Raw genomic sequence first — 26,326 nt, 5'->3', positions numbered from 1 at the left:
GAGGTATAATGTACAAATAATGGGTCGAGGATTTTTTCCCAGTCTGGGCTTTGCCCTCTGGTGCACAATTCAGAAGCGACTCATCCTCAAATTCCAGCACGTTCTTCAATAGCCGGGCAACAAAGTCTGTGATATTAGGCCCTTGATTCCCTCCAGAAGGCCTATCAGACGGATGTTACTGCATCTTTGGCATCCTTCCGTCTCATCACATTTCTCCCTTAGGGACTTAACCTCCGATGTCAAATGCATAATTTGACTCTTCAGCTCAGAGATAGTGTTTCCACAAAATACCTTTGCGTCCTCAAGCTTCTTCAAGCAGTTCTCATGGGCGACCGTGACACTGTGGAGAGATTTAACAGATGATCTGAGCTCCTCTCTCAGCTCGTCTATCTTGGCCTGCAACTCAGTGGCCCACCGGTGCAACTTACTGTCCAATCTTTGCATGATCTCCATAATAGCTTTCCCTGTTTTTCGCTCAGCATGGTCTGGTGAGGGATCCCTCCAGGAGAGCGCAGTAGAGACCTCCCCTCTGCCCCTGTGGTCCCACTTTTCGATTTTGTTTTGCCTCCTGCCATTTTGCCAGGGCCAGTGCCTGTGGGCTTGCCCATTTCCTCCAGCCTGGAGTGCTATTTCTTGGTCCACATATTAAGCTGTTCCATCTACCAGAATTCTTACATGGATTGCTTTTCACCTTACTTCACTCTTAACTGGACGAACAGAAGCAGCAAAGGGGTTCCCAGACCAGTTGCAAATTGCAATTCTTCTTCTTCACTTTAGTTCACCCTTGGTTGGGTGAAAAAAGAAACAGCATAGTGTCCCCAGGTTGATCTGACAGTTGCAGTTTTTATGACACAGGAGTTCTTCCCTGGACTGCCCCCTCATCCTAAACCAATTCACACTTGACTCAGTAAAAACACTACAAGATGGTTCCAGGTTGAACTGCAAGTCCCAACATGCCCCTCATAAACCGCCAGCTGCAAAAAAAATCCAAAAGTAGAAATAGCAGTTTGCAATTTGCAGCAGGGCCTCAGTGGCTCCTGCTCCCCACTTTAATTCACCCTTTCTTGGGTGATAAACAGAAGAGTGTTTGCAGACAGAGCTGCAATCAACGTGTCCCTCTCCTTTGTGAATACCAATGCAAAGTGCTCATTAAGGATCTCACCCACTTCCTTTGGCTCTACAAATAATTTCCCTGCTTTGTCCTTAAGTGGACCAACTGTTTCTCTAGCTACCCTCTTGTTCTTAATATATGCATAAAACGCCTTGCGAGTCCCTTAATCCTGCCTGTGAAGGACATTTAATGACCTCTTTTTAGCCCCTCTAAAGGAAAGAGAAAGGTAGTAATAAAATTAAGAACAGTAAAATGCAAAAACAAAGACAACAGACAGTGCAATCAAGCACAAGAGGCGAATAGGGCTATAACAAAGAAAAGTTAGGGTGATTAAAAATGGCAAAAAGGCAAGCCTGAAAACTTATTATCTTAATGCACAAAACATTCAGAATAAGATGAACTGATGGTGCAAATCAAGGTAAGTGGATAGCTATTAGGGCAACGACATTCAACGATAGGAGACAAGTGCAGGAAAATGGGATTAGCATACCATTAGTGGTAGTTATTGCTGGTGCAGACTTGATGGGCGAAAGGGTTGTATGATGCTATGATTCTATGGCTAAATGGAGATCAAAATACAGAACATAATATCCAGGGATATTTGTCCTTACGGAAAGACATGAAGGAAGGAAAAGGTGGTCGGGTAGCACTGTTAATAAGAGATGAAATTAGGTCAGTTGTGAGACAATCTAGGCTCAAATGATGTACAGTCCATTTGGCTGGAGGTAAAAAAACAGCAAGGGAAAGAAGACACTGGTAAGAGTAATGTATTGGCCCCTAAGCAGTAGCCACACTATCAGAAAGGGTATGAATCAGCAAATAAAAAGAATAGAGCAATAATTGTGGGTGACTTTAATCTTCATGTTGATTGGGTTAATCAAATTGGAAAGGGTAGCTAAGACAGCAAGTTCATAGAGTATATTAGGGATAGTTTTCTAGAGCAATATATCAGGCAGCCAACAAGGAAATGGAATATCTTGGATCTAGTAATGGATATTGGGACAGATTTCATAAACGCAGAGTAAAATATCCCCTAGGATAGAATTTAATATTATGTTTGAGAGTGAGGATCTTGAGTTGGAAAGAACTGTGTTTAACAAAAATAAAGGAAATTATAAGGAAATAAGGATAGAGTTAGCTGAAGTGGACTGGATCAACATGTTAATTTATTAGTGTCACATATAGGCTAACATTAATACTACAATGAATTTACTGTGAAAATTCCCTAGTCGCCACATTCTGGTGCCTGTTCAGGTACACTGATGGAGAATTTAGCACGGTCAATGTACCAAACCAATACGTCTTCCAGACTGTGGGAGGAAACCGGAACACCCAGAGGAAACCCATGTAGACATGGGGAGAACGTGCAAACTTTATACTCTGACCCAAGCCAGGTATCAAACTTGGGTCCCTGGTGCTGTGGAGCAGCAGTGCTAACCACTGTGTCACTACCTATTCTGTCCATAGTTTAATAAAATTATTTATCTTTAAATATTATACCTATTTGTTTGAGGTCGCAATGACAGACAATTGCAGCATCTTCAAGTGGCAAAATGATTTGTTTCCATAAATGTCTGAGATTTTTAAGTGGACATAATTATGACGAGATTTTGATAGTGACCTGAAGTGGGGTAAAATAAGTTTAGTGAAATTTTCAACCAGTAGACATTGAACATACTGGCAAAGTTAGCAGTATTCAGTTAAATGACTTTAAAATAAAGCTAACAAGGAGCAATTTACATGTATGCAGTAATTGATTCAGGTAAGTAATTATGATTGTAAAACATAAATGATGAAATTTTAAATGTGTTATTATTGATTTTAAGGAATCCTGTTCACTTTGGTTGAAAGCATTTTACCACGAGGCATTATGGTAAAAGTAATTCAGGCAAAGTCATATTTCAAGAGAATATTTGAACCTTGGAAATATGCAAGTTTTATCAGCTAAAGTATCAGATGGAAGAACAGTTAGAACACTTCATCATAATTGATGAATAGGGCTAATTCACTGTTTAGACGAGGTGTACCAGTGTCTAGATGTCTCTCACACAACTGTCTGGTTAGACAGTGATCTTTAAGGGAGCCTGTGAGAATGTAATTTTATCTCTGGGCTAAGTGTCGTAGGCTTCTCGGCAACCAGGGTGTGGAGGTCAGCCAAGACAGGAGTTAGCTTCCGGATTTCATGGACTAATAACATATCATTATGTTGAGGAGTGGAATGTGAATGTTGATTTGTGTATCTTGAAGATGATTGATTTAAACTTATTGTAAGGTGGAAATGATTGATAAGAAAAATCTATAATTGATTTGCTTTTTGAATGAATTGTTAGATTCACTGGAGAGGTTCTGACACTCTGTGCCATAGTCACTTAACCCTCTGACGATCTCTTGGTGGCCGCTGATTTAATAAAGTTACATCTTTATACAGAAAATGCTGACTCTATGAGTCTTGTCTGAGTTTTCTTGACAGTATTAGTCACCTTGGGTAGCTCATCAACATCATTGTTTAAGTAAACAAACATCATTTGAAAGTCTTCTAAAGATGGAGTTATTTTGGAGTTTTCTTCTGCATTGTTTGAACAAAGAAACTTAAAATACATTTTGAAGTCAGCTGTACTCCATGTGTATTTCTCCAATCATACATCTCTTCATTCATTGCATTAGGCCTGCAAAGGCAAGATGAACTGTCTTTACTCATACATTTGGAGGCATTTAATCCAGATAACAGGGGTCTAGCTGGCTAGCTGAAGAACCAACAAGTGCCCCTTGATGACTCCAATGACTCCAATGAGGAAAGCTTGATGTATTAAATACTGGTTAGAGATTTAAATGGGACAGTGGCAGGGGATGGAAATCCTATCCCGATATAGGCGACATGGTGGCACTACTGCTTCATAGCGCCAGAAACCTGGGTTCAATTCCCGGCTTGGGTCACTGACTGTGTGAGTCTGCATGTTTTCCCCGTGTCTGCATGGGTAAACTCTGGATGCTCCAGTTTCTTCCCGCCAGTCTGAAAGACGTGCTGGTTAGGTACATTGTTTATGCTAAATTCCCCCTCAGTCTACATGAACAGGTGCTGGAGTGTGGCAATAAAGGGATTTTCACAGTAGTTCCATTGAAGTGTGAATGTAAACCTACTTCTGACACTACTAAATAAACTTTTGGAGCAATGGGCATTTAAAGGCCCCAGTGAGTGTCCATGGCAGGCAGCATTAGCAGGAGTGAAGGCAGCTGTCTGTAATGAATCCACCAGGCGCCCAGAATCAGTGAAGCACCATGGGCTACAGGCGAATGAGAACATAATGGGGGTTGTAGGGGCTGGGAGATGAGTTGCCTGTGACGACTAGGGGGCCAGCTCTTAGTGCACCCAAACCTCTGTTATCGGACAACGAATTTTATGAAATTGGGCACACAATATGGAAGCAGTCTAAAGTTGCACTCAGAGCCTCCCCACTAAAAATCACAAAGCAACAGACACAGATTAACAGGCAAGAGCATGCTTTTAGAATGCAAATGAGGGCTAGCACACAAGGGAAGCTGGACAGGATGGCACCTACAGGAACTAAATCCCCACCCCATCAAAATCAGCACTTCTAAAACAGTCAAACAACCCATGGAGACACCGAAAATTAGTATAGCTAAGGAAACGTTCCTGGCCCCTCAAACCTCTTTTGAGATCAATGACACACCCATGGTTCAAACTCCAGAGATTCTAGACTATTAATAACCAATCTGACAAAACAATTAACACACACTTAAAACAATTTCCTCAACACTTGAAAACATTGAGACAGGATGGCTAAGTTTGAATACTGTAAACAAAGTATTAGCATTTGAATCGCATACTGCACCGAAGTTCAGGTATAACTATAGCCCGCTGAGAGGGACGGGCAGAGCGCTTTCAGGACAGTCCGATTTGTCCGATATGTCCAATATGTCCAATATGTCCTGACTGTGCTTCTCTGTCGACGTAAAAGAAAATAAAGCTGTGCCGTTATTGAACTTCACCCTGAGTCCGTAGTGGTCATTTCGCCCACTCGTGCTAACACCTCCTTCCTGATGGCATTAGAAATTGAATGCCTTTAACTGAGCTGTCCCATGCTTTCCCCAACCAAGAACCCACAAGCAAAGTCAAAGGATTTGCTCCTCAGGCTTTGCTTTTCAGGCTTTAAGTGTGATGATTTTTCCTTCTGCAGCAACAGTTGAAGCCCTTAAGTAGGGATTAGATACCCAAATAGGAGCCTCAATTGGTGATGAGGTTGGGGGCGGGGATATCATCCATGAGTCTTTGTTGCTGGACTTAGGGCAAAAGTGGGAAAGCAGCTGGGTCCCAACAACCTTCCCATCTGAACAAATGTCTCCTGCCTCCAAATTTGTCTGGATAGTATATTGTATGAACAAATGTAAAAAAAATTTCTGAGGAGCCAACTTCCTTCACATTTGAGATTGATTTATCATCAATTCCATCTCAGAAAATCTTCCACAACAATTCATAGAATTGTTTTTAATTTATTTAGGGGATGTGGGCATCACTGATTGGGCTGGCATTTATTGGCCATCTCTAATTACCCTTGAACTGGGTTGTCAATTAGGCCATTTCAGAGGGCATTTAAAGGATTCAGTCACATGTAGGCCAGACCAGGTAAGGGTTGCAGGTTTTCTTCCCTGAAGGACATTAGCGAACCAGATAGGTTTTCACAACAATTGATAATGGTTTTATGTTCGTCATTAGACTTATAATTCTAGATTATTAATTTTTATTGTATTCAAATTGCAGCATCTGCCATAGTGGGAATTGAACCCAGGTCCCGAGAGCCTTACCCTGATTCTCTGACAATATCACTCCCCTAATGTGAATGTTCTGAGGCCCAGTGAATGTTTTCATGTAACTAATTGCAGTAGCTATTTGGCACAATCCAGGATTTCCCACAGTTCATAAAATAAACAATCAATTTGTCTGTTAATTTTTTTTGATGATTTCAGTGGTGAGAAGTTTGTTGCCAATAACATGAGAATAATTCCCTGCTCTGTTCTCAATCTTGCCATGGGATTTTTAGACAGGGCCTCAGTTTCGTGTTCCATTCATTAATAGCTCATAGCACATCATGCAAATTGGCATGAAGTTTTGATATTGTGCTCAAGTTCTTAACGTTGTGAAGAAATTTTAATTAACTCTGTGCAAATTCCTCATATTTCACAGCATCCTTTCATATTCTTCAAAACCCTGAAAATTGATGTTGATAAAATGAATCACAAAAATGTTTCTAAAGGTTTTACGTACGTGTCTTTCTGGCTGAATCTTCCACAAAAAGAGATGAGATATCTTCATCGACTCCTGCATCATTCTTGGCAATGCAAGTATAAGCACCAGTATCTTCATAACGCACATTGCTAATATGTACTCCACTGCCATTTGCTAAAAAAATACAAATTAATATGTTATATCCCCTTTTTCACCACTGACATTGTAGAAAATCAACAATCAAATTAAAAAGGAGCAGAAGGATTTATAGAAACATAGAAAATAGGAGCAGGAGTAGGTAATTCAGTCCTTAGAGCCTGCTTCGCCATTCATTATAATTATGGCTAATCACCCAACTGTTTCTGTTTTCCCCCCATTTCCTTTGTTTGTTTTCAAGGAGGAATTAGATATAATGCTTAAAACCTATCTGGTTAAGTGCTGCACTTGTGAGATGTGGGAGATCCGTGATGTTTCCAAGTTTCGGCTGACTACATCTGCAGGAAGTGCACCCAATTGCAGCTCCTTACAGAACCCATGGATAGATTGGAGCAGCAGTTAGATGCACTTCGGAGCATGAAGGTGAAAGGAAATGTCGTAAGTAGGAGTTTTAGAGACATGGTCACACCCAAGGTGCAGGCTGATAGATGGGTGACCGTTAGAAGGGACAGGCAGTCAGTGCAGGAATCCCTTGTAATTGTCCCCACCTCTAACAAGGAAACCATTTTGGATACTGTTGGGGGAGATGGCCTATCAGGGGATAATAGCAGCAGCGGCCAGAGCAGTGGCACCATGGATAGCTTAAACAAAGAGGGACAAAGAGCACTAGAGCAATAGTTATAGGGGACTCTACTGTTAGGGGTGTAGACAGGTGCTTCTGTGGACGTGAAAGAGACTCCAGGATGATATGTTGTCTTGCTGGTGCCGGGGTCCAGGATGTCTCTGAATGGGCAGAAAGCATTCTAAAGGGAGAGGGTGAACAGCCAGAGGTCATAGTACATATTGATATTAATGACATAGGCAGGAAAAGTGATGAGGTCTTGCAGCAGCAGTTTAGGGAGTTAGGTAGAAAGTTAAAAAGCAGGGCCTTAAAGGTTGTAATCTCAGGATTACTTCCTATGCCACGTGCCACTGAGGCTAGGAATAGGAAGATAGTTCAGCTCTACACGTGGCTAAACAGCTGGTGTAGGAGGGAGGGTTTCAAACATCTAGACCAGTGTGGTGTCTTCAGGGGCAGGCGGGACCTGTACAAGAAGGACAGGTTGCATCTAAACTGGAAAGGCATAAATATTCTGGCTGGGGGATTTGCTAGTGTCACATGGGAAGATTTAAACTAGTTTGGCAGGGGGATGGGAAACAAAACAAGGGTGAATTAACTGAAGGGGAACCAGAGAGTAGGGCCTGTATGACTCAGAGAAAGAGCAGGCAGGGTGTGGTTGCTAATCAAAGACGGTCTGGTGGACTGAGGTGCACCTGTTTCAATGCGAGAAGTGAAGCAGGTAAGGCAGATGAAACATAGAACAGTACAGCACAGTATAGGCTCTTCGGCCCTTGATGTTGTGCAGAGCTTTATCCAAAACCCAAGATCAAGCTATCCCATTCCCTATCATTCTCCATGTGCCTATCCAATAACCGCTTGAAAGTTCCTAAAGTGTCCGACTCCACTATCACAGCAGGCAGTGCATTCCACACCCCAACCACTCTCTGAATAAAGAATCTACGTCGGACATCCCTCCTATATCCGCCACCATGAACCTTATAGTTATGCCCCCTAACTAACAGCTACATCCATCTGAGGAAATAGTCTCTGCACATCCACTCTATCTATCCCCTTCATCATCTTATAAACCTCTATTATGTTGCCTCTCATTCTCCTCTGCTCTAAAGCAAAAAGCCCCAGCTCCCTCAATCTTTCCTCAAACCAGGCAGCATCTTGGTAAATCTCCTCTGCACTCTCTCCAATGCTTCCACATGCTTTTATAGTGAGGTGACCAGAACTCCTCACAATATTCCAAATGTGGTCTCACCAAAGTCCGGTATAGTTGCAGCATAACCCCACGGCTCTTAAACTCAAACCCCCTGTTAGTAAACGCTGACAAACTATAAGCCTTCTTCACGGCTCTATCCACTTGAGTGTCAACCTTCAGAGATCTGTGGATATGAACCCCAAGATCAGAGAGATCTCCACATTCTTCAGAACCCTGCTGTTGACCCTGTAATCCACATTCAAGTTTGTCCTACCAAAATGAATCATCTCGCACTTATCAGGGTTAACTCCATCTGCCACTTTTCTGCCCAGCTCTGCATCCTATCAATGTCTCTTTGCAGGCTGCAAGAGCCCTCCACCTCATCCATTACTCCATCAATCTTGGTGTCATCAGCAAATTTACTAGCCCACCCTTCAGCCGCCTCTTCCAAGCCATTGATAAAAATATCTCCCTTAAACTTCCCTCTCTCACCTTGAGCCTGTGCCTCCTTATAATTGACACTTCCACCCTGAGAAAAAGCCTTTGACTATCCATCCTGTCTAAGCCTCTCATAATTCCTATTCTTTCTTTTCTGTCTGTCAAATCATTTCATATCTATTTCAATACGCTACTCCCAATCTCATGCACTTTAATTTTACGTACCAATATGGGAACTAGTCAAAATCCTTCTGAAAATCCAAATAAACCACACCTCATCACATCTCAGGAATACTCTGCAACAATTGAGTTATACTTAATTTATTTGAAGTACACAGTATTTTCATGTAACTAATTGCAGCAGCTGGTTTGGATTCCAGCAGTCCATAAAAGAGACAATTGATTTGTTAAGGTTTTCTGGTGCTTTCAGTGGTGTGAGATTTGTTGCCAAGGATATTTCCCTGCATTTCTCTCAATTCTGCCATGCAATTTTTAACACAAGAAATAGAAACAGGAATAGGCCACCAGGCCGTTCAAGCCTGCCCCCACCATTCAATATGATCATGGTTGATCTATGCTGACCTTAACTCCTTTTCTGTCTCATTTACCCAAAGCCTTCCCTTCCTTGATCTATCAAACGTTTATCCACCTCCACTTTAAATATTTCTAATGGTTCAGCCTCCACTACTCTTAGGGGCAGAGAATTCCAGATATTCTGCAAGAATAAGTTTCTACACACTTCAGTTTTCAGTGACCAGCTGTTTATATGTCGCTTTGTTCGATACTCTCCCACGAATGAAAACATCTCACTGTCTATCGTGTCAAGCCCCTCAGGATCTTATATGTTTGAATAAGGTCATCCCTCACTCTTCTAAACTCCAAGGAATACAGACCTAGATTATTTAGACTTTCTTGATATGACAACGATCTCATCTCACTTAGCCTGGTGAATCTCCCTTGGACTATCTCCAATGTTACTATATCCTTTTTAAGATAAGGGGACTAAAACTGTACAGAGTATTCCAGGTAAGGCCTCACCAACACTTTGCACAATCACAACAAAACCTTCCTATTTTTAAATTCCAACCTCGTTGCAATAAAGACCAAAATTCCTTTTGCCTTCTTATTCACTTGTAGCCTTTTTCCTTTAGGTAATAATTTGCCATTTGATTTCTCCTACCAAAGTGCATGGTTTTCATCCAATCACCAAATCTACCTATATATTCCATTGCAGGATCACAATATCCTCATCGCAACATGCTCTTCCACCTGTCTTTGTATCATTGGCAAATTTGGAAACCTTACATTCTGTTCCTTCCTCCAGGATGTCAATGTAAATAATGAACAATTGTGGGCCAAGAACTGATCCCTGCGGAACATCACTAGTTACATCTTTCTGAAAGAACTCCTTAGAGGCCAACGTCCCGTCACCAAACTTAGATTTAAGTTTATTTATTTGTCACAAGTAGGCTTACATTAACACTGCAATGAAGTTACTGTGAAAATCCCCACACTTGCCACACTCCAGCACCTGTTTGGATATATTGAGGGAGAATTTAGCATGGCCAATGCATCTAACCAGCACATCTTTCAGGCTGTAGGAGGAAGCCGGAGAACCCAGAAGAAACCCATACAGACATGAGGAGAATGTGCAAATTTTGCACTGTGATCCAAGCTGGGAATCAAACCCAGGTCCCTGGCACTGTGAGGCAGCAGTGTGCCACCATTAATTTACACCATTTATTTACACAGTCAGTAACACTCTGAAAGGTACTTCCTCAGAGAGTCCAAAACTGGAGTGCCAATAACCCTGACATTCTACAGAGGCATGTTCCCTGATTGGCCCATCTATTTCTGCCTTAAACAAGGAGCTCATACTCAAAGAGGTCCACCTCGTGGGCCTTGTTAAGACCATTACACTTTCCACTCTGAAAAGGACTCATTTATTCCAACTCTCTGTTGTCTATCTGACAGCCAGTTTTCAATCCATGCTAACACACTTCCATCAATTCCTGCTTCTGCACCTTCAGGCCTGGTGCCTTGAGCTTTTAGCCCATGTGCATTCCATCTTGAGCCCCTGTGTCTTCAGCCCCTGTAGCTTAAGCAATCAGTCCTTGTGCCTTCCACCTTCAGCCCCTGTGCCACCAGCACTTGGGCTGACTAAATCAGTGCTGTCTGCCCTGTGCATTCATACTTTCGCCTGTGCCATCAGCTGCTGTGCCTTCAGCCCCTATACCTTTTGCTCTCATTTCTTGTGTCTTCAGCTGCTGTGCCTTCAGCCCTCAGCCCTGTGCCTTCTGCCTTCAGCCAATGTGCCTTAGCTTTCAGCCCCTGTGCCATCAGTCGCTGTGCTTTGTGCCCCAGTGCCACCTGCCCTTGTGCTTTCATTCTTCAGCTTGTGCTGTGAGCCCATGTGCCTTCAGCATTCAAAGAATAAAGAGCAAAAAAAACTACAAAAGCAGGCCCTTCAGCCTCCAAGCATGTGCTGATCATGATGCCCTAACTAAACTAAAAAAAACCCTCAGCTCTTACTTGGTCCAAATCCCCCCCATTCCCTCCCTATTCATGTACCTATCCAGATGCCTCTTAAATATTGCTAATGTGCCTTCTTCCATCATCTTCTCTGTTCCAGGCACCCACCCCTCTCTGCATGAAAAACTTCTCCCACACATCTACCTTAAACTTCCCCCTTTCATCTTGAACCTTTGCCCCCTTGTAATTGACACTTCCACCCGAGATAAAAGCATCTGACTATCCACCCTGTCTATGCCTCTCATAATTTTGTAGACCTCTAACAGGTTTTATCCTAGCTTCCTTCTTTCCAGTGAAAACAATCCAAGTTTATTCAACCTGAGAACATAAGAAATAGGAGCAGGAGTAGGCCATCTAGCCCTTCGAGCCTGCCCCGCCATTCAATAAGATCATGGCTGATCTGAACCTCTCCTCATAACCAACACCCTCGAGGCCAGACAACATCCTGGTGAACCTATTTACCACTCTGTCCAAAGCTTTCACATCCTTCCAATAGTATGATGTCCAGAACTACACACAATACTCCAAATGCGGCCTAATCTAAGTTTTATATAGCTGCAACATAATTTCCCAACTCTTGGACTCAATGCCCTGGCTGATGAAGGGAAGCATTCCAAATGCTTTCTTAATCATCTTGGCTAGCTGTGTTGCCACTTGGACCTGCACAACCAGATCCCTCTACATGTTAATGTTCCTAAGGATTTTGCCATTTACAGAATATTTCATACAAAATTTGATCCTCCAAAATGCATCACCTCACATTTGTCCGGATTAAATGCCATCTGTCATTGCTGTGTCGAACTGTCCAATCTATCTATATATATCCTGTTGTATTCTCTGACAATCACTGGCACTATCAGCAACTCCAGCAATCATCATGTCATCTGCAAACTTATTAATCAGACCCCCTACATTTTTCTTCAGATCATTTTTATATATATGACAAACAACAGAGGCACAGCACTTATCCCTCTGGAACACCATTAGTCTTAGATCCCTTGCCCTCAGTTTTCAGACCTGGTGGTGTCAATATTAGCCCCTGCTGCCAGCCCCTGTGCAGTCAGCCCCTGTTCCTTCAGTCTTCAGCCCTGGTGCCTTCCACCTTGGGCCCCCATGTCTTCAGCCCTGTGCCTGAAGCTATCAGTCCTTGTGCATTTAACTCCAGTATCTTCCGCCTTCAGTTTCTGCTCCTTCAGAGTCTGTGTCTTATGCCATCAGCCCCTCTGCTGTCAGCCCCTGTGCTATCTGTCCCAGTGCCATCTGCCCCTGTGCCGTCAGCACTAAAACACTGAGCCTACAGTCTCCATGCCTTCAGACTTCATCCTCTTTGCCTTCAGACCCTGTGCCTTCATCAGCCTTCAGCTCGGCTTATGATGCCTTCAGCCCATGTCTTCAGCCCCTGTGCCTTAAGTCATCAGCACCTGCACTTTTCTTCAGCCTTCAGCAAATGCTTATGATGCCTTCAGTCCGTGTGTCTTAAGTCATCAGCCCCTGTGTTTTCTTCAGCCTTCAGTTCTGCTTATAATGCCTTCAGCCCTTACGTTGTCAGGCGCTGTGCTATCTCTGCCCGTTCCACCTGCTCTATGCCATCTGCCCTATATCCTTGTGCCTTCAGCCTTCAGCCCTGTGTCTCCAGCCTTTAATCTTATCTCAAGTTTCACCACTGGTGCCTTCAGCCCCTTTGCCTTCAGCCACTGGACTGTCTGCCAAGTGCCTTCTGCCCCTGTTCATTCATTCTTCAGCCTGTGCTGTCAGCCCTTCTGTCTTCAGCTTTCATCCTCTGTGAGTTCTGCCCCTGTGGCTTTCAGCCACTATGCCTTCGACCATCATCCCTGTACCTAAGAAAAACCAAGCAGCATGCCTTAATGACTATCGGCCGGTGGCTCTGACATCCATCATTATGAAGTGCTTTGAAAGGCTAGTTATGGCACGAATCAATTCCAGCCTTCTGAGCTACCTGGATCCACTACAGTTTGTCCACCACCGCAACAGGTCCACAGCAGATGCCATCTCCCTGGCCCTGCACTCAACCCTGGAATCCCTGGGTAACAAGGACACCTATGTCAGACTCCTAATCATTGACCACAGCTCAGCCTTCAACACCATTGTTCCCAAGAAACTTATCTCCAAACTCCATAGCCTGGGCCTCGGCACCTCCCTCTGCAACTGAATCCTGAATTTTCTAACTCATAGACTACAATCAGTAAGGATAGGCAACAACATCTCCTCCATAATCATTCTCAACATCGATGCCCCACAAAGCTGTGTTCTCAGCCCCCTATTATACTCCTTATACACCTATGAATGTGTGGCCAAATTCCCCTCCCATTCGATTTTGCTGACAACACCACCGTAGTGGGTCGGATCTCAAGCAATGACGAGACAGAGTACAGGAATGAGATAGAGAATCTGGTGAACTGCTGCAGCGACAACAATCTCTCCCTCAACGTCAACAAAATGAAGTAGATTGTCATTGACTTCAGAAAGTGTGAAGAACATGCCCATCTACACCAATGGGGACAAAGTAGAATGGGTTGAGAGCTTCAAGTTTTTAGGTGTCCAGATCACCAACAATCTGTCGCGGTCCCCCCATGCCCTGACATTATAGTTAAGAAAGCCCACCAACGTCTCTACTTTCTCAGAAGACTAAGGAAATTTGGCATGTCAACTACAACTCTCACCAATGTTTACAGATGCACTATAGATAGCATTCTTTCTGGTAGTATCACAGCTTGGTATGGCTCCTGCTCTACCCAAGACCGCAAGGAACTACAAAATGTCGTGAATGTAGCCTAATCTATCACACAAACCAGCCTCCCATCCATTGACTCTGTCTACACTTCCCGCTGCCTCAGCAATGCAGCCAGCATAATTAAAGGCCCCACCCATCCGGATATTCTTTCTTCCACCTTCTTTCATCTAGAAAAAGATACAAAAATCTGACATCATGTACCAATCAACTCAAGAACAGCTTCTTCCCTGCTGCTGTCAGACTTATGAATGGACTTACCTTGCAGTAAATTGATCTTTCTCTACACCCGAGCTATGACTGTAACACTACATTCTGCACTGTCTCATTTCCTTCTCTATGAATGGTATGCTTCGTATAGCATACAAGAGACAATACTTTTCACTGTATGTGAATGCAGGCAATAATAAATCAAATCAAATCAGATCCTGGTGTCTTCAGCCCTTGTGTCATCAGCCCCTGTGTCTTCCACTTTGAGCCCCTCTGCGTTTAAGCAGCAGTCCCTGTGCCTTTAGTTCCTGTGCTGTCTGCCCTAATTGCCATCTGCCCCCGTGCCTCCATGTCATCAGGCACCATGCCTTCAGACTACATGCTTTCATCCCTCTGTGCCTTCAGCCCCAGTGCATTCAGCTGCTGTGTCGTCAGCCTTCTGCACCTATTCCTTCAGCCCATGTGCCTTCTGCAATTTGGTCCCTCTGCCTTCAACCTTCAGCCCGTGCCTTCAGCCTTCACCCCGATACCTTCAGCTCTGGTACCATCAACTTCAGCCCCTATGCCTTCAGCCCTTGTGCCATCAGCGCTTGAGCCATTTGCTTGTGCTTTCTTTCTTCAGTCCCTGCTTTGAGACTATGTGCTATCAACCCCTGTGCATTCAGATCCTGTGCCCTTAGTCTTCAGACCATGTGCCTCAGTCTTAGCCCCTGTGCATTCAACCCAGTGCCTCCAGCCCTGGTGCCTTCAGTGTTCAGCACTGGTGCATTCTACCTAGAGCCTCTGTGTCTTCAGCCCCTTGCATTTAGCTCCAGTGCCTTCTGCCTTCAGTTCCTGTGCCTTCAGCCGTCAGCCCTTCTGCCATCAGCCCGTACTCTGTCCCAGTGCCATCTACTCCTGTGACTTCAACCTTCAGCCCGTGCTGTCAGCCCCTGTGTCTTTAGTTCCCGTTGCCTCTTGAGTTCAGAAAGGAGGGTTCTTGAGAAACATCAAGGTAGACAAGTCTTCAAGACCTGATGGGATATACCCCAGAATACTGAGAGAGACAAGAGAAGAAATTGCTGAGCCTTGAGAGAAATATTTGTATGCTCACTGGCTACAAGGGAGGTCCCAGAGGATTGAAGAATAGCCAATGCTGTTTCTTTGTTTAAGAAAAGAAGCAAGAATAATCCAGGTAATTACAGGCCAGTGAGCCTTACATCAGCGGTAGGGAAATTATTGGAGACAATTCTTTGAGGCAGGATTTATTTCCACTTGGAAATAAGTGAACGTATTAGTGAGAGGGAACATGGTTTTTGTGTCTCACAAATTTGATCGAGTTTTTCAAGGAAGTGACAAAGATGATGGATGAGGGTAGGGCAGTGGATGTTGTCTACATGGACTTCAGTAAGGCCTTTGACAAGGTCCCTCATGGCAGACTGGTGCAGAAGATGAAGTCGCATAGGATCAGAGGGTGAGCTCGCAAGGTGGATACAAAGTTGGCTTGGTCAATGAAGATAGAGGGTAGCAGTGGAAGGGTGCATTTCTGAATGGAGGGCTGTGATAAGTGTTGTTCTTCAGGGATCAGTGCTGGGAACTTTGCTGTTTGTAAGATATATATAAATGATTTGGAGGGAAAAGGTAACTGGATTGATTAGTAAATTTGCGAACGAACAAAGGTTGGTGGATTTGCAGATAGCGTTGAGGACCATCAGAGGATACAGCAGGATATAGATCAGTTGGAGACTTGGGTGGAGGGATGGCAGATGGAGTTTAATCTGGACAAATGTGAGATAATGCATTTTGGGAGGTCTAATACAGATAGGAAATATACAGTAAATGGCAGAACCCTCAAGAGTATTGATAGGCAAACGGATCTGGGTGTACAGGTACACAGGTTACTGGAAGTGGCAATGCAGGTGGAGAAGGCAGTCAAGAAGGCATACAGCATGCTTGCCTTCATTGGCCAAGTTGTTGAGTTTAAAAATTGGCGAGTCATGCTGCAGCTTTATAGAACCTTAGTTAGGCTGCACTTGGAATATAGTGTTCAATTCTGGTTGCCACACTACCAGAAGGATGTGGAGGCTTTGGAGAGGGTACAGAAAAGATTTACCAGGATGTTGCTTGTTACGGAGGGTATTAGCTATGAGGAGAGATTGGAGAAACTTGGTTTGTTCTCACTGGAGCGACGGAGGTTGAGGTGAGGCCTGATAGAAGTCTACAAGATTATGAGAGGCCTGGACAGAGTGGATAGTCAGAAGCTTTCTCCCAGGGTGGAAGAGTTAATTACTAGGGGGCACAGGTTTAAGGTGCAAGTGGCAAGGTTTAAAAGAGATTTACAAGGCAGGTTTTTTACAGGGTGCCTGGAACCTGTTGCTGGGGGAGATAGTGGAAGCGGATACGGTAGTGACTTTTAAGGGGTGTCTTGACAAGTACATGAATGAGATGGGAATAGAGGGATATGGTCCCTGGAAGCGTAGGGGGTTTTAGTTGAGTCAGGCAGCAGGGTCGGCGCAGGCTTGGAGGGATGAAGGGCCTGTTCTTGTGCTGTAATTTTCTTTGTTCTTTGTTTAGCCTTCAGCCCCTGTGCCTTCAGCTCTTGTGCTTTCAGCCCCTGTGCCTTCTTCAGCCTTCAGCCCCTGTGCCTTCTTCAGCCTTCAGCTCCTGTGCCTTCCGCCTTCAGTCTGTGTGTCTTCTGCCTTTATGCCTTCCGCTGCTGGAATTTCAGCTCGCAGGCCCTAGGCCTATAGCTGTCACCCTGATGCCTTTAGGACCAGTGTCATCTTCTGCCTTCAGTTCTGCTTATGGTGCCTTCAGCCCCTGTGCCTTTTACCTTAGGCTCTTGTGCCTTCCACCTTTAGTCACTGTGCTTCCAGCCTTTGTGCCTTCCGCTGCTGGGATTTCAGCTTGCAGTCCCTAGAGCTGTCATCCTGGTGCGTTCAGCCCTGTGCCTTAAGCCATAAGCCCCTAGGCACCAGCTGCTGTGCTGTCTGCCTCAGTGATATCTGCTGCTGTGCCTTCACTCTTCAGCCTGTAATATCAGCCCTTGTCACTTGTCAGCCCCTGTGCTGACTGCCCTAAGTCCCTATACCTCCTGCATTCAGACACTGCCTTCAGCTGCTCCTCCTTCACCCTGTACGTTCAGTTCTCAGACCCTGTAGCATTTTCAGCCTTCAGCTCTGCTTATTAAGCCTTCACCTGCTGCACCTTGAGCTCCTGAACATTCAGCCTCTATGCCTTTCTGCCTTGTGCCAGCAGTACCTCTGCTGTCAGCACCTGTGCCATATGCCCCGGTGCCTTCAGCCTTCATTCAGCCTGTGTGCCTTTAGCTTCTGTGCCTTCAGACATTGCACCTCCTGCCTTCAGCCCCCGTTCCTTCAGCCCCTGTGCTTTCAGTCCATATCTTCAGTTTCAACCCCAATGCCATCAGCCCCTGTGACTTCAGCCTTCATCTGCTGTGTCATCAGCCTTCAGCATCTGTGCTTTCAGCCAATTTGCCTTCTGCAATTTAGTCCCTCATCTGCTGTGCCTTCAAGCTTCAGCCACTGTTCTTCAGCCTTCACCCCAGTGCCGTCAGCTTGTGCGTCGCCTGTTCTTGTGCCATCTGCCCCTGTGCCTTCACTCCTTAGCCTCTGTGCCATCAGCCTCTGTGCTGTCAGCATTCAGATCTTGTGCCATCAGTCTTAGCTCCTGTGCCTTCAGCCCCTGTGCCTTCACCTTTCCTCCATCTGCTTTCCATCTTCAGCCCTGGGGCCGTCAGCCCCGTGTGTTCTGCCTTCAGTTCATGTGCTTTCAATCTTTGCACTAATGGCTTCAGCGCATGTGCATTCAAGCCTTGTGCTGTTGGCCCTGTGCCATCAGTCTTAAGTCCCTGTGTTTTCAGTCTTCAATCTCTGTACCTTCAGAACAGGTGCCATCTTCTGCCTTCAGCTCTGCTTATGCTGCCTTCAGCCCCTGTGCCATCCACCTTCAGCTCCTATGTCTTCGCCTCTGTGGCTTAAGCCTTCAACTGCAGCTGTGCTATCTCCCCCAGTTCCATGCTCTCTATGTACTATGCCTTCAAGCTCCTGTGGCTTCAGTTCTTATGCCTTCAGTGCCTGTGCTTTTAATCCTTGTGCTGTCTGCCTTTTGTCCCTGTGCCTTCAGCCTTTTGTCCTTACAGCATTGATGTCTTCAGTCTGTGCCTTCAGACTGTTTCTTTGGCTCATGTGTTTTCTCCTTTAGTCCCTTTTCACCTTCAGCCATGGTGCCTTTTCCCTTAACCCCTGTGCCTTCAGCCTTTGACCTGTCTTCAGTTTCTTTTGCTCGCAGCCCAGTACCGTCTGTACCGATGTATTCACTCTTCAGCCCATGCAATCTGCCTTTGTGCCGTCAGCACTGTACCTTCAGCCCTAAGTCCCGGTGTCCTGAGTACTGTGCACTCAACCCATTTTTGAGAATGTGTCTAATGTGACGAAGGAAGAGCAGTAGGTGTAGGTTATATGGACTTCAGCAAGGTGTTTGACAAGGTGTCCCATGCAAGGCTGATTGAGAAAGTGAGGGGACAAGGGATCCAAGGGAACATTGCATTGTGGATTCAGAACTGGCTTGCCCACAGAAGGCAAAGAGTGGTTGTAGATGGGTCTTTTTCTGCATGGAGGTCGGTCACCAGTGGAGTGCCCCAGGGATCTGTTCTGGGACCCTTGCTGTTTGTGATTTTTATAGATGACTTGGATGAGGAAGTGGGGGGATGGGTTGGTAACTTTGCTGATGACACAAAGGTTGGAGATATTGTGGATAGTGTGGAGGGATGTCAGAAGTTGCAACGAGACATTGGTAGGATGCAAGATTGGGTGAAGAAGTGGCAGATTGACATCAACCCAGATAAGTGTATGGTGATTCATTTTGGCAGGTCAAATAGGATGACAGAATTTAATATTAAGGATAAGACTCTTGGCAGTGTGGAAGATCAGAAGGAGCTTCGCAGGTAGAGGCTATGGTTAAGAAGGTGTATGGTGTATTGGCATTCATCTATTGAGGAATTGAGTTTAGGAGTTGGGAGATAATGCTGCAGCTGTATAAGACCCTGGTCAAACCCCTCTTGGATAACTGTGCTCAGTTCTGGTTGCCTCATTACAGAAAGGATGTGAAAGCGATAGAAAGGGTGCAGAGGAGATTTACAAGGATGTTGCCTGGATTGGATGGCATGCCTTATGAGGATAGGTTGAGAGAGCTTGGTCTTTTCTTCTTGGAGAGACGAAGAATGATGGGTGACATGATAGAGGTATATAAGATGTTGAGAGGTATTGATTGAGTGGATTCTCAGAGGCTTTTTCCCAGGGCTGAAATGGTTGCCACAAGAGGACACAGGTTTAGGGTGTTGGGGAGTAGGTACAGAGGAGATGTCAGGGGTAAGTTTTTCATTCAGAGGGTGGTGGGTGTGTGGAATCAGCTGCGAGCAGTGGTGGTGGAGGAAGATTCAATAGGGTCTTTTAAGAGACTTTTGGATAAGAACATGGAACTTAGTAAGATAGAGTGTTATAGGTAAGCCTAGTAGGCAGGGACATGTTTGGTGCAACTTGTGGGCTGAAGGGCCTGTTTGTGTGTAGTTTTTCTATGTTTCTAACCCCTGTGAAGTAAAACACGGTGACCTCATCCACTGCACCTTTCACTTTAAGCCTCTGTGCCTTCTGCTCTGATGTCTTCAACTGTCAGCTCTGGGGCCTACAGCACTGATGCCTTCAGTCTACGTCTTCAGTTTTCAGCCACCCGGTGCTTTCAACCTTTGCCTTTGCTCCTTCAGTCCCTTTGTTTTCTGCCCGTACCTTAAGCCTTCAGCCCCAGTGACAACCACCTTGAGCTCCTGTGCCTTCAATCCCTGCACATTCAGTTCCTGTGCATTAAGCTTTCAGCTTTGGTGCCATTAACCCCTATGCCTTCTGTCTTTAGTCCTTGTGCCTTTTAGCCTTCACCTCCTGTGCCTTCCACTTACAGCACTTGCACCTTCAACTCCTGTGCCTTTATGCATGTGCTGTAAGCACCTCTGCCATCACTACCTGTGCTTTCAGCCCCTGTGCCATAAGCCTCTCTGTCTCAGCCCCAATACCTTCAACCCTCAGCCCCTATACCTTCAACCCTCAGCCCCTGTACCTTCAACCCTCAGCCCCTATACCTTCAACCCTCAGCCCCCGTACCTTCAACCCTCAGCCCCTATACCTTCAACCCTCAGCCCCCATACCTTCAACCCTCAGCCCCCGTACCTTCAACCCTCAGCCCCTGTACCTTCAACCCTCAGCCCCTGTACCTTCAACCCTCAGCCGCTGTGCCTTCACCTCCGGTGCCTTCAGTCCATGACTTCAACTTTCAGCACCAGTGCCTTCAGCCCACGTGCCTTCCACAATTTAGTCCCTCTGCCTTCAACCTTCAGTCTCCATGCAGGTGCCATCAGCTTTTGCACCATCTGCTCTTATGCCATCTGCTCGTGTCTTTGCTCTTCAGCCTGTGCTTTCAACTTTGGTGCCATCAGCCCCTGTGCTTTCAGCCTTCAGACCCTGTGCCGTCAGTCCTAGTCCCTGTGCTGTCAGCTCCTGTGCATTCAGCCCATGTGCCTTCACCTTTCATCCATCTGCTTTCCACCTTCAACCCGGGTGCTGTCAGCCCCATGTTTCTGCCTTCAGCCCTTGTGGCTTTAGCCACTATGTCTTCAACCTTTGTCTTGGTGTCTTCAGGCCATGTACATTCAGGTCCTGTGCTGTTGGCCCTGTGCCGTCAGCCCCTTCAGCCTTAATTTCCTGTGTTTTCAGCCTTCAGCCTCTGTGACTTCAGCCATGATGCCATTTTCTGCCTTCAGCTCTGCTTAGGGTGCCTTCAACCCCTGTACCATCTATCTTCAGCTCCTGTGTCTTTAACTCCTGTGCCTTCAGCCTTTAATCCTGTGTCTTAACACTTTGCCCCTGTTCATTTAGCTCATGTGCCATCTCTCTGCTTTCCACCTTCAGCCCTGGTGCCATTTCCCTTAACCGCTGCGCCTTCAGCCTTTGACCCAATACTTCAGCCACGATGCCTTCAACTCCTGTGCCTTCAGCCTCTGTGCTGTCACCATTTATACCTTCAGCCTCAAGTCCCTGTGCCCTCAGCCTTCAGCCCTCTGCATTCAACTCCTGTGAACTCAAACACGGTGACCTCAGCTACTGCATCTTCCGCTTTAAGCCCCTGTGCCTTCAGCCCTGATTCTTCAACCTTTAGCTCTGGAGCCTACAGTACTGGAGTCTTCATGACCCTGTGTCTGCAGTTTTCAGTCCCTGTGCATTCAGCTCCTGTGCCTTCAGCCCTCAGCCCCTGTGCATTCAGCCACTACTTGAGTTCTGAAACCCGGAGCTCAGGTTTCTGCAGCTAGCAGCACTTCCTGTACATATGGTCCTTTAGGACACCGGTAGTATCCATGACTTTGCACATACTACAGGACATTCATTCCACTTGACTGAGCTGCCCTGTCACGCCTGAGCTTTGGTGATACTGAGGTACCAGCAATGGGTGACTCTCTGTGTGGACTTTGCATGTTCTCCCCATCTCTGCATGAGTTTCCTCCAGGTGTTCCAGTTTCCTCCCACAGTCCAAAGAGGGCAGGTTAGATGGATAAGCCATGCTAATTGCTCCTTTGGTCCCAAAAATGTATAGGTCAGGGGATTAGTGGGTTAAATACATGCGGTTACAGGGGGGTAACAAAATACACTGTTGGTGAGTCAGTACAGTCTCAATGGTCTGAATGGCTGCCTTCTGCACCATAGGGAATCTATAAAACTTTACTTCTCTTGCATTAACTCGATTTTATTTTGGATTACTTACAGTACCTTAATATACAGGCTCCAACTTTCCCTTATTCTAGGGGCTAGTTTTTCGCACACTGCCACTTAATTGACTCCCTACTGGCCAATCAACTTTCCAGTTACCTGTGACGTCATTGTGGGTTGTTTTCTCTCTCCCTGCTGTCTCACAACAGCTGAAGTACTCAGGGCAATACCAGGGCAATATCACTTTCTGAAGACTGAAAACATTAGATTTAAAATAAACAAAATAGCACCTCATCCTCCACTACACACCGATTTCTCACTTTGATACAAATTCCCAAATATATTCACTCAGAATGAGGTCTCTCTTACTGCTTGTGCACCACTTACTGATTGTACATGAGAAAAGCCCCTTTCTACAAGACTATCAACATTAATGGGATAGGCTCATCAGAAAACTTAAACAAACAACAAAAGGATGCTTATGAAGCTATGTCTGAATTCTCTGTTGGATCAGTGTAAAACAGCACATTTTTAAGAATTGCAGTTAGCTGCTCTAGATGAAACAATTTCTTCTAATAACTAAATTTTTTTTATATAGGTTCATACAAAAAACACCTCTTTAATAATGTCATAGGTACAAGTAACATATTACCTTGTAGAGTCAGCTGTTTTGATAGTTTGGGCATAATGTCAATGCCATTTTTCAACCAATTAATCAAAGGATTTGGAATGCCTTCAGCATGACACCTGAGACTGGCAGTTACTCCTGGTTCACGAGCCTGACTCTCTGGATACACCCTAATAACTGGAGGAACTGCATGTGAAATAGAAAAAAACAAGTTGGTGAATGGTAGCATTAAGATGACTATTTCAACCTCTCTCAAGGATAGATGTATTCAGTCAAAATGCCATACACAGGACAATCAAAACAAATCTTGGAAAACTTAATTATTTCTATTACTTGCTACCTAATAATATACAGGTAAACAAGGTACTAGGCTTCTTAGAGCAGTCAGAGCACTAATTGGGGTAGTCATTGTATAAAGAGCTTAGAGGGGCAGATTTCTTGAAATGTATTCAGCAGGGCTTTTTATGTCAATATATAGAAAGTCCAACAAGGGACAGCATAGACCTAGATCTAATGGAAAGAGTACAGGCCTTCAGTGTGAAATGCAGGCTGTAAGTGGGAACCCTAAGATTGTTTAAACATTAGACAGTTAGCACTGCTGCCTCACAGCGCCAGGGACCCAGGGATAGTTTCCTTGAACAGTGTGTGACGGAACCAACGAGGGAGCGAGCTATCTTAGATCTGGTGTTGTGTAACGAGGCAGGAAGAATTAGGGATCTTGTTGTGAGGGATCCTCTTGGGACGAGCAATCATAGTATGGTTGAGTTTTTGATGCAGATGGAGGATGAGAAAGTAGGGTCCCGAACCTGTGTCCTCTGTTTGAACAGAGGGGAGAATGATAGGATGAGAGAGGAATTGGCAAATGTAGGTTGGGGGCGCAGATTGGTTGGTAGGACGGCTGAGGAACAGTGGAGGATCTTTAAGGAGATCTTTTTCGGTGCTCAGCAGAAATATATTCCGATGGTAAAGAAGGAATGTAGGAGAAGGGATAACCAGCCGTGGTTATTGAAGGAAATAAAGGAGAGTATTAAATTAAAGCTGATGCATTTAGAGTGGCTCAAAGTAGTGGGCGAGCAGAAGATTGGGAGAGGTTTAAAAATCAACAAAGAATGACTAAGAAGTTGATAAAGTTAGACTATGAAGCTAAACTAGCACTAAATATAAAAAAGGACAGTAAGAGTTTTTACAAATATATAAAGAAGAGGAGGCTGGCTAGAGTGAATGTTGGACCCTTAGAGGATGAGAGGGGGGATTTAGTGGTGGGAGATGAGGAAATGGCGGAGTTTTTTGCCTCAGTCTTCACAGAGGAGGATGTGAATAGTTTGCCAGATATTAAAGATAGAAGGATGGTAAGAGTTGAGGGCCTGAATGCGATTACTATCACTAGAGAGGTAGTGCTTGATAGACTAACGGGACTGATGGTGGACAAGTCCCCAGGACCGGATGGAATGCAGAGGTGATAGTGGATGCCTTACTGATTATTTACCAAAATTCGCTGGATTCTGGGGAAGTGCCGGAAGATTGGAAAACGGCTAATGTTACACCGCTGTTTAAAAAAGGTAGCAGGCAAAAGGCAGGGAATTATAGGCTGGTTAGTTTAACGTCTGTAGCTGGAAAAATGCTTGAATCCGTCATCAAAGAAGAAATAGCGAGGCATCTAGAAAGGAATGGTTTGATACAGCAGACGCAGCACGGATTCGTTAAGGGGAAGTCGTGTTTGATGAATTTATTGGATTTCTATGAGGATGTGACTAGTGCGGTAGACAGAGGGGAACCGGTGGATGTGTTTCTCGATTTTCAAAAGGTGTTTGATAAGGTGCCGCACAAAAGTTTGCTTCAGAAAGTTAGGGGGCATGGAGTTGGGGTAAGGTGTTAGCGCGGATAGAGGATTGGTTGTCTAATAAGAGGCAGAGAGTTGGTATCAATGGGTGCTATTCTGATTGGCGGTTGGTGACTAGTGGAGTACTACAGGGATCGGTGCTGGGGCCTCAGCTATTTACCATTTATATAGTTGATCTGGAGGAAGGGGCTGAGTGTAGGGTAACGAAATTTGCTGATGACACAAAGATGAGTGGAAAAGCAAATTGCGCGGAGGGTGTGGAAAGTCTGCAGAGAGATCTGGATAGGCTGAGCGAGTGGGCGAGGACCTGGCAGATGTTAGCAAGTGTGAGGTTATCCACTTTGGCAGAAATAATAGTAGGAGTGATTACTATTTAAAGGGCGAAAAGCTGCAGCATGCTATGGTGCAGAGGGACCTGGGGGTCCTTGTGCATGACTCGCAAAAATCCAGTCTGCAGGTGCAGCAGGTGATCAAGAAGGCGAATGGGATGCTGGCCTTTATAGCGAGGGGGATAGAATATAAAAGCAGGGGGGTCTTGCTGCAACTGTACAGGGCACTGGTGAGGCCGCAGCTGGAGTACTGTGTGCAGTTTTGGTCGCCACACTTGCGCAAGGATATTTTGGCCTTGGAGGGAGTGCAGAGGAGGTTCACTAGGCTGATACCGGAGATGAGGGGGTTAGACTATGAAGGGAGACTGAATGGACTAGGTCTGTACTCGTTGGAGTTTAGAAGGATGAGGGGGGAATCTTATAGAGACGTATAAGATAATGAAAGGGATGGATAGGGTAGAGGTAGAGAGATTCTTCCCACTCAGAAAGGACAGTAGGACTAGAGGGCACAGCCTCAAGATAAGTGGGGGGCAGTTTAGAACGGAGTTGAGGAGGAACTTCTTCACTCAAAGGGTGGTGAATCTCTGGAATTCTCTGCCTGTTGAAGTGGTGGAGGCTACCTCGCTAAATATATTTAAGTCACAGGTAGATAGGTTTCGGATAGACAAGGGAATTAAGGGTTATGGGGAGAAAGCGGAAAAGTGGAACTGATCCACTTCAGATCAGCCATGATCTTATTGAATGGCAGGGCAGGCTCGAAGGGCTAGATGGCCTACTCCTGCTCCTATTTCTTATGTTCTTATGTTCAGTTCCTGCCTTGGGTGACTGCGTGGAGTTTGCACATTCTCCCCGTGTCTGTGTGGGTTTCCTCTGGCTGCTCCAGTTTTCTCCCACACTCCAAAGATGGGGAGGTTAGGCAGATTGGTCATGATAAATTGATCCTTAGTGCCACGGGATTAACAGGATAAATACATGGAGTTACGGGGATAGGCCTTGGGTGGGATTGTGGCCGGTGCAGACTCGATGGGCCTACACTGTAAGGATTCTATGATTCTATGATTTACACATTAAGGCACTGACAGAACTACCAGCATTAAGTCAAATGACTTTTAAAACAAGTTTATAAGCTAACAAGAGAATAGTTTACACGCACGTGAATGCAGTCAGAGTTTTAAACAAATGATTATGTTTATAAGACACATATGCTGATATTTTGAAGGTATTAATGTATTGTTTAACATGTACTCTTCATTTTAGCCAATAGCAATTTGCTGCAAAGAGTCATGGTAAAAAGGCATTAGGATAAGTCATATTCCAAGAGAATACATATTCCTTGGGAACATGCAAGATTTATCAATAAAGTTTCAGACAGAGCGAACATGTAGGACACTTAATCACATTTCATGAATATAGTTTAATCACAACCCAGACAAGATGGATGCACCTGGAGTCATGTGTTAATTTGATTTGGCAATGACTTTACTCATGAGAACGTTCATTTGAACTTTGGGCTGGCATCTGAGGTCACTAGCCAA

The 26,326-nt window shown here is 45.0% G+C and overlaps 1 protein-coding gene across 4 annotated transcripts in view; it reads right to left on the bottom strand.

The window, feature by feature from the left end:
- fstl5 (follistatin-like 5) overlaps nt 1-26,326 on the bottom strand; it is a 553,829-nt gene that overhangs the window by 74,523 nt on the left and 452,980 nt on the right. For all 4 annotated transcript variants that reach the window (XM_080193441.1, XM_080193448.1, XM_080193454.1 and 1 more), the window contains exons 9-10: nt 22,647-22,808; nt 6,393-6,527 (exon numbers count right to left, since the gene is read on the bottom strand). In XM_080193441.1, coding sequence (XP_080049567.1) covers nt 6,393-6,527; nt 22,647-22,808 — 297 coding nt within the window. The remainder of the gene's footprint in view (nt 1-6,392; nt 6,528-22,646; nt 22,809-26,326) is intronic.

Source organism: Carcharhinus amblyrhynchos, chromosome 1 (genome assembly GCF_965287045.1).
Source record: "Carcharhinus amblyrhynchos chromosome 1, sCarAmb.v2.hapA, whole genome shotgun sequence".
NCBI classification, from domain to species: Eukaryota; Metazoa; Chordata; class Chondrichthyes; order Carcharhiniformes; family Carcharhinidae; genus Carcharhinus; species Carcharhinus amblyrhynchos.
Note: the sequence above shows the minus strand (reverse complement) of the source record. Positions and strands in the feature narration are given on the sequence as shown.